Source organism: Arctopsyche grandis, chromosome 10 (assembly GCF_051622035.1).
Source record: "Arctopsyche grandis isolate Sample6627 chromosome 10, ASM5162203v2, whole genome shotgun sequence".
NCBI classification, from domain to species: domain Eukaryota; kingdom Metazoa; phylum Arthropoda; class Insecta; order Trichoptera; family Hydropsychidae; genus Arctopsyche; species Arctopsyche grandis.
The window spans coordinates 28396711-28408524 of record NC_135364.1 but is presented as its reverse complement, the minus strand read 5'-3'; the positions used below and the strand labels follow the sequence as shown (position 1 = coordinate 28408524).

General features: G+C 34.3%; 2 protein-coding genes across 3 annotated transcripts; one reads left to right on the top strand and one right to left on the bottom strand.

The window, feature by feature from the left end:
- Positions 1-330: 330 nt before the first annotated feature.
- On the bottom strand, positions 331-5670 carry mms4 (Methyl methanesulfonate sensitivity 4). The gene is made up of 9 exons (XM_077440328.1): positions 5162-5670; positions 3498-3805; positions 2567-2743; positions 2313-2485; positions 2130-2218; positions 1405-1510; positions 1249-1331; positions 1050-1162; positions 331-981 (listed from the first exon to the last, which is right to left on the bottom strand). The coding sequence occupies exons 1-9, from the start codon at positions 5238-5240 to the stop codon at positions 817-819; spliced, it is 1293 nt and encodes a 430-aa protein (XP_077296454.1). The 5' UTR covers positions 5241-5670; the 3' UTR covers positions 331-816.
- APC7 (anaphase-promoting complex subunit 7) lies at positions 5404-11270 on the top strand. 2 transcript variants are annotated; one of them, XM_077440326.1, is made up of 10 exons: positions 5404-5682; positions 5767-5906; positions 5980-6146; positions 7599-7784; positions 7878-8101; positions 8175-8427; positions 9635-9831; positions 10374-10550; positions 10632-10854; positions 10932-11270. In XM_077440326.1, exons 1-10 carry the CDS (start codon positions 5614-5616, stop codon positions 11057-11059), a joined length of 1764 nt encoding a protein of 587 aa, XP_077296452.1. In that variant the 5' UTR covers positions 5404-5613; the 3' UTR covers positions 11060-11270. The 2 variants fall into 2 exon arrangements, with proteins under 2 accessions (XP_077296452.1, XP_077296453.1); XM_077440327.1 differs by lacking the exon at positions 5767-5906 and having other exon boundaries at positions 5562-5634; positions 10932-11269.
- Positions 11271-11814: the final 544 nt, after the last annotated feature.

Below are 11814 nucleotides of genomic sequence, written 5' to 3'. Positions count from 1 at the left end.
CAACTGCGACTAACCGTTACATCTCTGCCCTTTTTCATCCCATTCTCACAATCAGTCGTAACATACTGTTCCTCAGCCATAGCCCATACATCAGCCTATCGTTCAGTTCCAACCCTACATATGTATATTTATTTTTATTTATACTAGGAAGGCCTGACAGGTAGCCCCAATGCGCTTTCCTGGCCAAAAACAATGTACATTTGATACAAGTGCTATTATACAAAGCAAATACATATCAATTAACCATCCACAGCGACATCTATAGTCAAATTTGTAATTTTGCAGCATTTTTAAACAATTCTGCAAAATTCAGTATCAAATAACATCCACGGAGACATTTATATGGTCAAATTTGTAAATTTGCAGCATTTTTTAAACAATTCAACGAAACTCATGTTATTTATTAAGACGATACGTGCGGAGGTTTAGCGACCAACCGCGCGGAGCACAGGTCCAACTGCGACTAACCGTTACATCTCTGCCTCTTTTCATCCCCTTCTCAAAATCAGTCGTAACATACTATTTCTCAGCCATAGCCCATACATCAGCCTTTCGTTCAATTCCAACCCTACATACATGTAGATAAAATAAGAAGAGGTTAGTAATAAAAAGAGACGTTTGCCATTTTGCTACTGCCATGTGTATTTTTATAATAAAAGTTAAATATAAAATTATTGATTATTACAAAAAAATACTAGGAATTTTTTAACAAAAACATGGTAAAATAGAAAATAAACATTACGCATAAAGATACAAATGAATTTGAAAAAAATATATAAACGAAGATTACAAATAAATTTTGCTAAAAAAATTAAATCAATTTAGTAATTGTTCTCCATCTGTTGCTGTAAAATAAATATAAATTTTTCGTGCAAGTTCAGGCCCAATTCGTCGCGTCACCGCCATCGGTCCAGCTGCTCTTCTGACGGGTATTTCTGCCAAAATTTTTAAAGCTTCGTCCGCAGAAATACTGTTCAACGTCTACAATGAAAATATATATTGAAATTCACACGTAAAACAGATTACATCAAATAAATAATCATATATACCTTTGAGATAACACACGGTGATTTGAATCGTTGACAGATTGCTTGAGCGGTTTCTAAACTAACTAGAGGAAATTTAGTTAAAGTTTGACACCACAATTGCAATAATCCATTTCCTTGAATATTAAAAATCCAATAAATTATACATATATGTACATATAATCCTATTAAAATTTTAATTGCACAAATAATATTTTCAAACCTTCTTTATTCACTTTGACACATCCCTTATTATCACCTCTCATATAAAAATCAGCCTTTTCATCTAAAGATTTCTTTTCTTTTCTGTAATTTAAAGCAAAATTAAATATATTAAATTAAATTAAATTTTATTTTAATAATAATATACTTTACTGACTTATATGGTGCTTCTGCCACTGCTTTAGTAAACTGTAGGATAATTTGAGCAAATTCTTCTGGATTATTAGCTTTCACACAACTAACAGACTCTTCAAATAACAATTCTAAAATACAAAATCTTTAACAATAATATAGTTAAACTAGTGTTGTGCCCGATGAAATATTATCGCATGAGTTATCCGTTATGGCATATTAAGTTATTAAATAAAAAAAATTGTATCCGTCTGTGTTTGATCCGCATCGCGATCATATTTTTTTCAAATACTTTTAAAATATAATTAATTTAATATTTATGTTTAATTTTATATGAAAAAAAAATGGTTCAAAACCGGGCTAAATCAAATTACCATTATGTATTTTTTACATAAGCAATTTCTAGCCTGTAACGGACTGTAATATAGTGATAGACCCGATGAAAATTTAATCAGATGTATTATAAGTAAAAACTGCCTACCTAACTAAATAATATAAAACATCAATAGAAAAATTAATTAATTAAATAAATTTTCAATAGATGGCACTAAATGCTCTCTGAGAGTTGCCCTAGAGGAAACATTGGTAGCAAACAGTATATATAGAAGTTTTTCTTGATCTGTTATTATATTCGTACGTTTTGTTGGCAGTGTTTTAACTGTGACAAATCGAATCGAATCAAAACGACACACAGAATAGCGCTATTATATATATAATGATACAAAAAAATTAAGCTTTTGAAATATTTACTTGTTAAATAGTAATCCAAATCGTTTTCACATATTTTTACGTTAATTGAGTCTCCTTTACTTTTTCTTTTCCGACCAGCTTTGGGAGGACTGTGTTTAATAAAAAAAAAAAAACATATTTATAAATACATAACAATAACTGAATTAAATCAAATCGAATCTCATAAACGATATTACAACATACTTAAAATAGACTTTTGGTCCATAAAGTAATACCGTAATTTGACTATTGCTCGCCTCTTTCAAAAATCTTATACTATCATTTAAAGTTCTGGTCTTTAATAAATTCTCCATTTCTGACATGTCATAAACTATCACTATAAAAGCTTCGCGTTCTTCATCAAAATCTGTCGATATCTAGGTAAAAGAAGACAAGTTCATAATATGTTTTATACATTTTTTAGCTTTGTAAAAATTGTATATTAAAATTAAAATTACCTGTCCATTACTTTCAACTGAATATTTAACATTTTTCCGAATCCAACCGATGCAATTATCAAAAGCGATAGACGGTGCCACGTTCGAATGTTTTACCCCATTGCTTTGAAGAGTTTCAATTACTTTGGTTGCAAAAGGTTTATCCAAAATAGTTGAACTAATTTCTGGAATTATGAACTAAAAATAACATACATATATTCATTTTAAATAGTGTAAAGTGCTGTTTTATTTAATACAATATATAGCTTTGTTATTTAATATTATATATCATATATCATAGCTATATTTAATACCTACAAAAATTATCCTACCCGCTGTCACAAATATCTGAATTTGATTTATATAAAATATGTAAAAAAATATTTACAAGTCTAAATCCACAGATGTCTCTATGGATTAATTCATAAATTAATTGATTGTTAATTTTGTGTTCTTCAGCCCCGAAATACAAGCGATTTATGTAATAAAAATTCTGCAATATTTGTAATTAATTGTCTAGGGAGGCGTATTGGGGTCTATCTGTTAGGCTTTCCTGGTATATGTAGGAATCCCGATTCACCCCAATCGAAACATCTATTCCGACGGAGGATACATTTCTCACGCTCATTCATTGAAGTCATCTCGAGTCGAGAAAGTTCCACCCTAACAAATCAAGCGGAACGACGCCAAGTCGAAGACCACCTGCATCCATCAAAAACGCAGCTGTACAAACAACAGCTACATTGTAACCCATTCAGCTAGAAGCAGCCGTCCAGCAACAGTCAGCCAGACCTTTTATACACTTGTATACTCAATACTATATAATAACAACAATTTATTCCAACAAAACACAACCGTGTTTCGTTAGGCCGGGATACAGTCAACATCCATACCCCAGCCTATGTAAAATAAAATGAAACATAAAAGAGGTATGTAATAAAATATAATTCACCTTCATGCATTCACCGGGTTTCATAATCTTTTTTTGTTCATTCATAGCTTTTTTCAAAGCTTTTCCTTCGGCGCTGGCAGTTTTTGATTTGGCACCATTTTTTCTAGTTTTGGGAGCCTTTTTACTTTTATCATTAGTTTTAGATCTGACCTCAGGTTCGAAATTCTCTGAACACACATCGTTATCATTTTCAAATTCACAAGTACTGAAAATACCAGACGTAGAAGCTTCGGAGGAAACACCAGTCAAGGTAGAATAGATTGGCTTTGGATGTATCATGCGATCCTTCCACCGACTTTCACCACATTCTGAAAAAGTACAATAATGTAAATTACATCATATTTTAATTTAATTTTGTAATGTAATTTTGTTTTTGACTATAAAATTAATAATGTTGTATTGTCGTCTAGCCCACTATTAAAGACCTAGGCATTTTTTTCGATGAAAAACTTACATTTACTCCTCATATTGATTATGTCACTAAAAGTTCTTCAAAAATCATAGGCTTTGTTACAAGAAATTCAATTAATTTTAACAATATTAACACAATTAAATTATTATTTTTCTCATTGGTAAGGAATCGACTTGAATACAATTCGCCAATATGATCCCCTAATTCACAGGTACATAGTAATTCCATTGAGAGGATTCAGAATAGATTTATTAGATTCATTGATTTTAATTTTTTTACAAAATCTGACCCTGTCACCAACAAGTATATTATATTGAATATGATCAAACTTTGTGACAGGAGAATAATCAATGATTTATTATATCTGTTTGGTGTACTCAGCGGAGTTATGGACTGTAGTGAATTAGTGGAACTCATAAATTTTCATACTCCAGGGAGATTTACCAGATGCAACTATTTATTCCACATCAAAAATTATGCCACTAGTTATAAAAAAAATTCAACGCTACCCCGACTTCATAAACTGGGAAACGAATTTAGCCAATTTGATTTTTTTTATATTAATAAAAATATTTTAAAAAAATTTTTGCATCATTTTTCTAATTTATACAAATGCTAAATGAATTTTTTTTTTTTAATTAATTCATTTATTTATTCAATTACTTTTAAAAATCATATTTTTTCTTTTCTTTTCTTATATTAATATTGTGTTTTTTTTGTTTTATTATTCACATACATATGTATTATTTATTGTTATATGTATTATTATTGGTTCGGTGATTACTAGTCAAATGTGAACCATTGAACAATAATAATATAGAACATACATAATAATAATGGTAAACGGACTACTAGTCATATGTGAACCAGTCACAGGACAACCGGTCGCTCAAGAAAACTAAAACTGGTCACGAGAAAACTGGTCACACCCTAAAACTGGTCACACCCTAAAACTGGTCACGAAAAAACTCAAACAATTTTTAATTTTTGGGTGTGACCAGTTTTTTTCGTGACCAATTTTCGGGTGTGACCAGTTTTAGTGTGACGGGTGATCACGTGTGACCGATCTAGGGCGACCGGTTGTCCTGTGACTGGTTCACATATGACTAGTAGTCCGTTTACCATTATTATTATGTATGTTCTATATTATTATTGTTCAATGGTCCTTGCCGCCGTATATAAAATAAAATAAATAAATAAAATAAAATATACATAGGTAATTTATTATTATAGTTAGTATTATAAAACTAACCTAATTCGGAATTCTGCGAAGAATGTAAAGACGATCGACTATCATCACTACACAAATCCACCAGCTCTACCGGCTCCATCGTCACAAACCCCGACAACAACCACTGACCATGCAAACAGATTACACTTTTTAATTGTACCGGTACTCAACTGTCACACTATACAACCGTCACATTCACGGCGAACTACCCGAACATTGCCGAACATTCGCCTTAACCCTTCGGCGAATACTCTCTCTCCGTCACACGCTACGGCGAACTAGCAAATTACCGATTGGTTCGCCGAACGTGTAGACGCCTATTCCGAGCCGCGCATCTGCGCATATGGCGTGCAACACCATCTACACGTTCGCTATTTCGGGTACGTTATAGTTCGCCATAAGTGTAGTGGATAGGTAGCATCGAAGTGTCAAACTGGCCAGACGTTCAGGACATAGACAGGTTGAAAGACAAGATGGTCACGCTGTTTGACCAGGTGAGGAATCTATTCGACGACGAACTCTACACAAGTGTCATATCATTGGTTAGTATTATAATTCTCAATACTAAAATCTTCATAATACATTGAATAATAAATTAACGTTTTATATCGACCATACAATAACAGGCCACCATGGTCATAACCATAAATGAAAATAACTTCGGTGAATACGTCACACCGCAAGAAACGTTCCAAACATATTGCTATTATGGCGATTCGCTATTCAGAATCCAACAATACAGAAAAGCCGAATCCATTTACAAAAAGTGAGTGTTTTCCATTTCAGTTCACATTTTAAAAACACAACCGCCATTTTAATTAACATGTATTAATATTCAGGGCACTACAATTGCGAAAGTCCGTTCTGAAAAGTCGCGGATCGAGTAAACCTCAAGACGGCAACAAAGACTATCTCTCCGAGGCTGAACTCAAATACAAAATGCACCTATGTTTTCTTCACATGAGCCAACCTCAAGATTCTATCGACATATTGCAAAGTATTCCAGGTACGTTTGCACCATGCGTAGGTGTTATTTGATTTTTTTCTACATAATGTAATCAATATTTATTACTATACATATATTACATAAACAATGACCCTTTTCTAAATCCGGAAAAATGTCCCATCTTAAATTTTACCAGAAATAAATCTATTTATCACATATCATTACCATTTAAACCGTTCAATTCTAAATACATCCTATTCTATTAACCGTTTGCCCGCAGCCGTCTTCTTTGGAAGCTTTGCGCGACAAGTCTGTAGCGCGGCTGTCTTCCATAGAATTTCTGAACTTTGCACGGGATTTTGAGCCTTATATGCACCTATTTCAACTGTTTTAAGGTTCAAAATTGGTTGAATATATTACTGAGAGTTGAATGCCACCTATTCAATTTGCTTAAAATGAATATATACCAGTCAAAATTAGTTTTTTGTGGAACCATACTGAAACCTCGTTTATGTGATGTCACGTCTGTTGAACAATGGTGACGATACGTCTCAATTATATGAAGAATGGTTATTTGACAATTAAGCCAAAACTACGAGATATATTATGTATTTTATTGTTTAAAATAATACTTTATGTATTAATTAACATATCTGGTTACTGGAGTAAATATTAAAATCTATATTTAAGGTCGAAAACTCGATTACCAAATTCATGAAAAAGGTGCCGCATACCGGGCTTATTCGCTATATTTATTGCCACGGGCAAAGGGTTAAGGATCTTGGTGTAATACTAAATAAACTCGATTACTTTGAATATATTTCCTTCAATACTAATAAAGCATTAGATTCCTACTCCGCTCAACTAAATTATGATCCTCATGTACTTAAATTACTTAATTTTTCCCTTGTAAGGTCTCACCTTGAATTATTTGGTCACCTTTTTATATATCCCATATTAATTGTATTGAAAAAGTCCAACTAAAATTTATCGAATCCGTAACAATCTTTCTGTCAGGCGACGACTCACTGATGCTACATTCCTTTTTAAGCTCCTAAATGGTTTCCTAGATTGTCCCGATTTACTGAATAAGGTTGGTCTCAGGATCCCAGTTAGGTATTCTAGACACGCTGAACTATTTTCACTTAATCCTTTCAAATCCAATTCCCTAAAATATTCCTATCTACAGCGTGTTTATCGGGAAGTGACTTTGATCTATTCGGTATTTCCTTGCATCAATTCAGGACTGCCATCGGGAGAGTTTTGATTGATTGATCCATTTCTATTTCTATTATACAATCTTTATCCAATATTATATCACTTTATGATTAGTTATGCACTGTTCTATTTAGTCATGTTTTAGTTTTTATTCTTTTCTTTATCATATGTACCATTTTATGTAATTTGTAAAAATCTATAATTGGATGTTATTTTGTTACATTTATTCTTTATTTTTTATGCATTTCTACAACCTGTCGTCTGTTGATTTTTTCAATAAATAAAATATTTCAGCTAAGCAACGCACAGCTAAGATAAACATGGGTTTGGGTCAGGCGTATGATCGCGGAGGACTGTCAGCACAAGCAGTCGTTGCTTATAAAGCTGCTTTGAAGGCATCTCCTCTAGCGTTGGATGCTGCAGAACGACTTCTGGCTCTCGGAGTGACTACTACTACAGTTTTAGATATAATGACCTGTGGTATTGAATCATGAATGACACTATTTATTGAAATATTTGCAAACAACTTAATAAAACAATTTTTTAATATGTAAAAAACATTTCCATACACAGCTGCATCAGAAATGTCGGCATGGAACAGTACCGGAATAGTAGCAGCGTGGATAGAAGCCATTGGCCGAGCTCGCAACAGCGATTGGAATGCTGCAGCGCGCGCTCTCCGAGCATTGGATAAGCCTAATGCCCCGTTGCGAGGATGTCCGTCGGTCCTCGTCGCACTCGGCGAAGTCTATTACTATTCCGGAGAATACAAACAAGCCGTCGCCGCCTTTCAACGGGTCACTGCCACTATCAAGGATTCGCTCTGTAAACATTCAACAATTAACTAACGGAAAATATGGATGGTTTTAGGCTCACACGGCTGATCCGCTCATGCTGCGAGGTCTCGACGCCTACGCTGCATGTCTGTCTAGAGAAGGACGTCTGCGAGAACGGGCAGAAGTATTGGTTCCACCTTCGTTACCACCCGCTGAATATACCATTCATCACTGGCTCGCTTTAGCTCATCTGCAGGTGGACAGGCATCGCTTGCCCCTGGCCGCTTACCTTGCCCAGAAAGCGTGCTTCGCCGAAGCTAGAAATCCAGAAGCTCTTCTTTTGAAAGGTGATTTCTATAATAAAGAGCGGGACATAACCAATCAAACGATTAATAACTTGAAAATGAACACTTTAATTAAAAAGTAAACATTCACAATCAGAATATAATCAAATCACATTAGAACACTATACATATCATCATCTACAGCCGCTCACCATCCACTGCTGGATGAAGGCCTCTCCAACACGCTTCCACTCGTCTCTGTTTTGCGCAACTCTCATCCATCGTCTAACCATCTTCCCTGCGGTCTTCCTTTTACTCTTTTGCATTCTCTCGGGTACCATTCAAGCAATACTTTTGTCCACCTTTCGTCCATTCTTCTAGCCACGTGGCCCGCCCATTGTCATTTCAATCTCTTTACTCTATCCACTATGTCCACTACCTTTGTCATACTTCTCACCCATGTGTTCCGCTTCCTGTCCTTGTTATGCCGAGCATACAGCGTTCCATACTTCTTTGAGTGCATTGGACTTTGTGTAGCATATAAACAATAAAATACTGTTGCGTAGGGGTAGGTGGAGGATCCAAGTTAAAGGCCAAAGTCGTGTCACAGCATTTATTGGTGATTAAGGAGATACACGCACTGGCAGTGCTCCGTCCAGAATGTCTTGAGATCGCCTAAGTACCGCCTTATAAGGGGCAGGTCTCTCAGGACATCTTCGACGTCCGATTTGTTTACCTATTGTTATGGTCACGTACTCGGATATGTATTCCCACGACACTCAGCCCCACGGTATCGGTCACTTCTGAGAACTCCACGGGAATGCGACCGAGTGCCGCTACTACGCCAATTCGGTGGCCATTGTTTAGCTTACTTGCACTTAGTTTGCAGATAATCCTCGAAACCAATTATAACGGTCGCACAGTGTCAGGGATGCGCCTCGGCCTAATCCGATTGCACTTAACCGGCGGCTCTTTTTAGTATATGTAACAATACCATACTATGTAGTTACACCATATTATGAGGATAGGGCGAGTGAGACGACTGTGTTGGTAATGCACAACTATTTATTTCGGCAGCCGGGGAGAAAGTGAATGCTTACCGGCGGAGCACTGGCCAACCGATGGTTTTACGGGGTTGCCACAAGATAAACATTTTTACTCGATTAAAGTGCTCATTTTCAAAATACTAATTATCTAATAGTTTCCACCTCACTTTTTATAATATGCAATGTTGTAACTCAATATAACGCGATGGTCATATTGTGTGCAGGTAATATCTTGATGAGCATGAAGAAGTATACAGAGGCTTTGGATCACTTCAGAGAGGCAAACGAAATAGCTCCTGATAGGTATGAGACGTATGCTGGACTGGCAGAAGCTCACATTGCAGTCCGACGTCCTCGACAAGCTGTAGCGGTGTCCATTGAGTGTTGCCGGCAGTTCAGTAATTCACCAAGGGCTTTAACAGTAATTGCTTTATTTATCTTCTATCTTTCAATAGCGAATCATACCCTGGAATATGTTATGTATCTTTTAATTTACCCCACTGATTCGAAATTCTTTATAATACCTATACATACATACATATGCTTTTTTCATGTTTTTATTTTGTTACTTACATAAAGTGTAAGATTGTAAAGATTGGACAATGTAGTAGTAAATTATTACGTACATTTTATATATGTATATAATGTGTATTTTTGATTTTTAAATGCTTTTTATTATTACGAAATTATGTTCACAATATATCTTATATCTATTTTAATAGCTACTGATCTACTGATCATTTTCTATTTTACAATTTAATTTAATTTGGTTAGTAATCATAGAATTATATTATTCTAATGTTAATGTACAGCATAATAGGAAAAAGATCTCAAAAACCTATTTACAATTCTATATGTGTGTATAGATTTCTATACCAGTATTGTAATAAATCAGATGTTTTGAAAAAAACCTTTTATGGTGTGAAATTTGATGCCTATGACATTCCTCAAATTTTCTTACAGCTATATGCGAATATTCTTTTAAAAGAAGGAGAAGTCGGTGCTGCATCACGAGCAAAAGTCCTTCTTGAAAGAGCTCTATTGGTTGACGATCGTTACCTTCCAGCGGCTTTAGCATTAGCACATCTCATCAACACGGAAGAAGACTCTCAAACAGCCATCGAACTATTGGAAAAACAAGTACATACATACATTACTGATATATATAAAATTAAAATCAACCAACGAAATCATTTTTCATACTGAAAAATAAATTTATAGGTTTCAGCATTCCCTTCTTCGGCACTCCACCAAGCACTAGGTGAAGCCTGGGCAAGGAAAGGCGGAGTGGCAGGAGCTGAACAAGCAGTGCAACACTACGGTGCAGCTTTAGCTCTGGAACCGGGAAGCAGACGAGCTCTGGACGCATTGGCTCGACTCGATAAAACTCCGACAACACAACAAGCTCAACCTTCCGGAGCGACGCCTGCATCCAATGAACAAAGTATAATATTATACCATTTTTGTATTCCACTGTTGGATTAATCATCTACGTATGTAATTGTTTTGTTTTGAATTAAGGTGTTGAAGATGCAGATAACACTTACGAACTCGTGACTGAAGCTAACGTTCCTAGTGATAACAGCAACGCCCCCGAAGAGAGCGAAACGGAAGCAGTTTGGAGCGATATGGATTTGGAAGTTCCATAAAGCGATTATGTACTCTTTTTTAACTGACCTATTTTTTGATTAAGATATTTAACTATCTATGTGTATTTACCATAGTCACAATTTACTGTATTACGATGTATGATTATTTGCGAACCTCAATTTAGTATTTAAAATTAACATTATATGTATGTAAACGTATAGTCATTTATTTTATTTGCTGTGATTTATAATAAATTAATTAATACGTGTATTTATGTGTTTTCATTTACTTATTGCACTCCAGTAATAATGTAATTATTAATCAAGCTCCTTAACATTTCTGTTAACTTGGATTTGTTCAATCTAAAATATGCTGATCTGGTTGAGAGATTGTTTATTTTTAGATCTTATTTATTTATTTATTGAAAAATCAACTGGCCTCAGATGTAGAAATTCATAAAAATAAAGAATAAATATAAAAAAATAACATCTGAGCCCCAATTATAGATTTTTACCAAATATAACATAATATATCTACATAGTGCATATAGACAAACAAATGAAAAAGAAAAGAATAAAAACTAAAATAAGACAATGCTTAATTAAACATAATGTGATATAATATAATTGGATAAACATAAAGTGATATAATATAATTTGATAAAGAATATATAATAGAAATAGAAATGGATTAATCAATTAAAACTCTCCTGATGGCAGTCCTGAATTTATGTAAGGAAATACCGAATAGATCAACGTCATTCAGCTCCCCGTTAAAACATACGATAAACACGCTGCAGATAAGAATATTTTTG

Coding starts and splice junctions, on each gene's coding strand:
- mms4 (XM_077440328.1), bottom strand. CDS start 5,240: ATGGAGCCGGTAGAGCTGGTGGATTTGTGTAGTGATGATAGTCGATCG. Junction 1,511..2,129: donor TTTGGATTACTATTTAACAA/GTAAATATTTCA, acceptor TTTGTATTTTAG/AATTGTTATTTGAAGAGTCT. Junction 982..1,049: donor CACCGTGTGTTATCTCAAAG/GTATATATGATT, acceptor TTTTCATTGTAG/ACGTTGAACAGTATTTCTGC.
- APC7 (XM_077440326.1), top strand. CDS start 5,614: ATGGTCACGCTGTTTGACCAGGTGAGGAATCTATTCGACGACGAACTC. Junction 5,683..5,766: donor ACACAAGTGTCATATCATTG/GTTAGTATTATA, acceptor ATACAATAACAG/GCCACCATGGTCATAACCAT. Junction 5,907..5,979: donor GCCGAATCCATTTACAAAAA/GTGAGTGTTTTC, acceptor ATTAATATTCAG/GGCACTACAATTGCGAAAGT.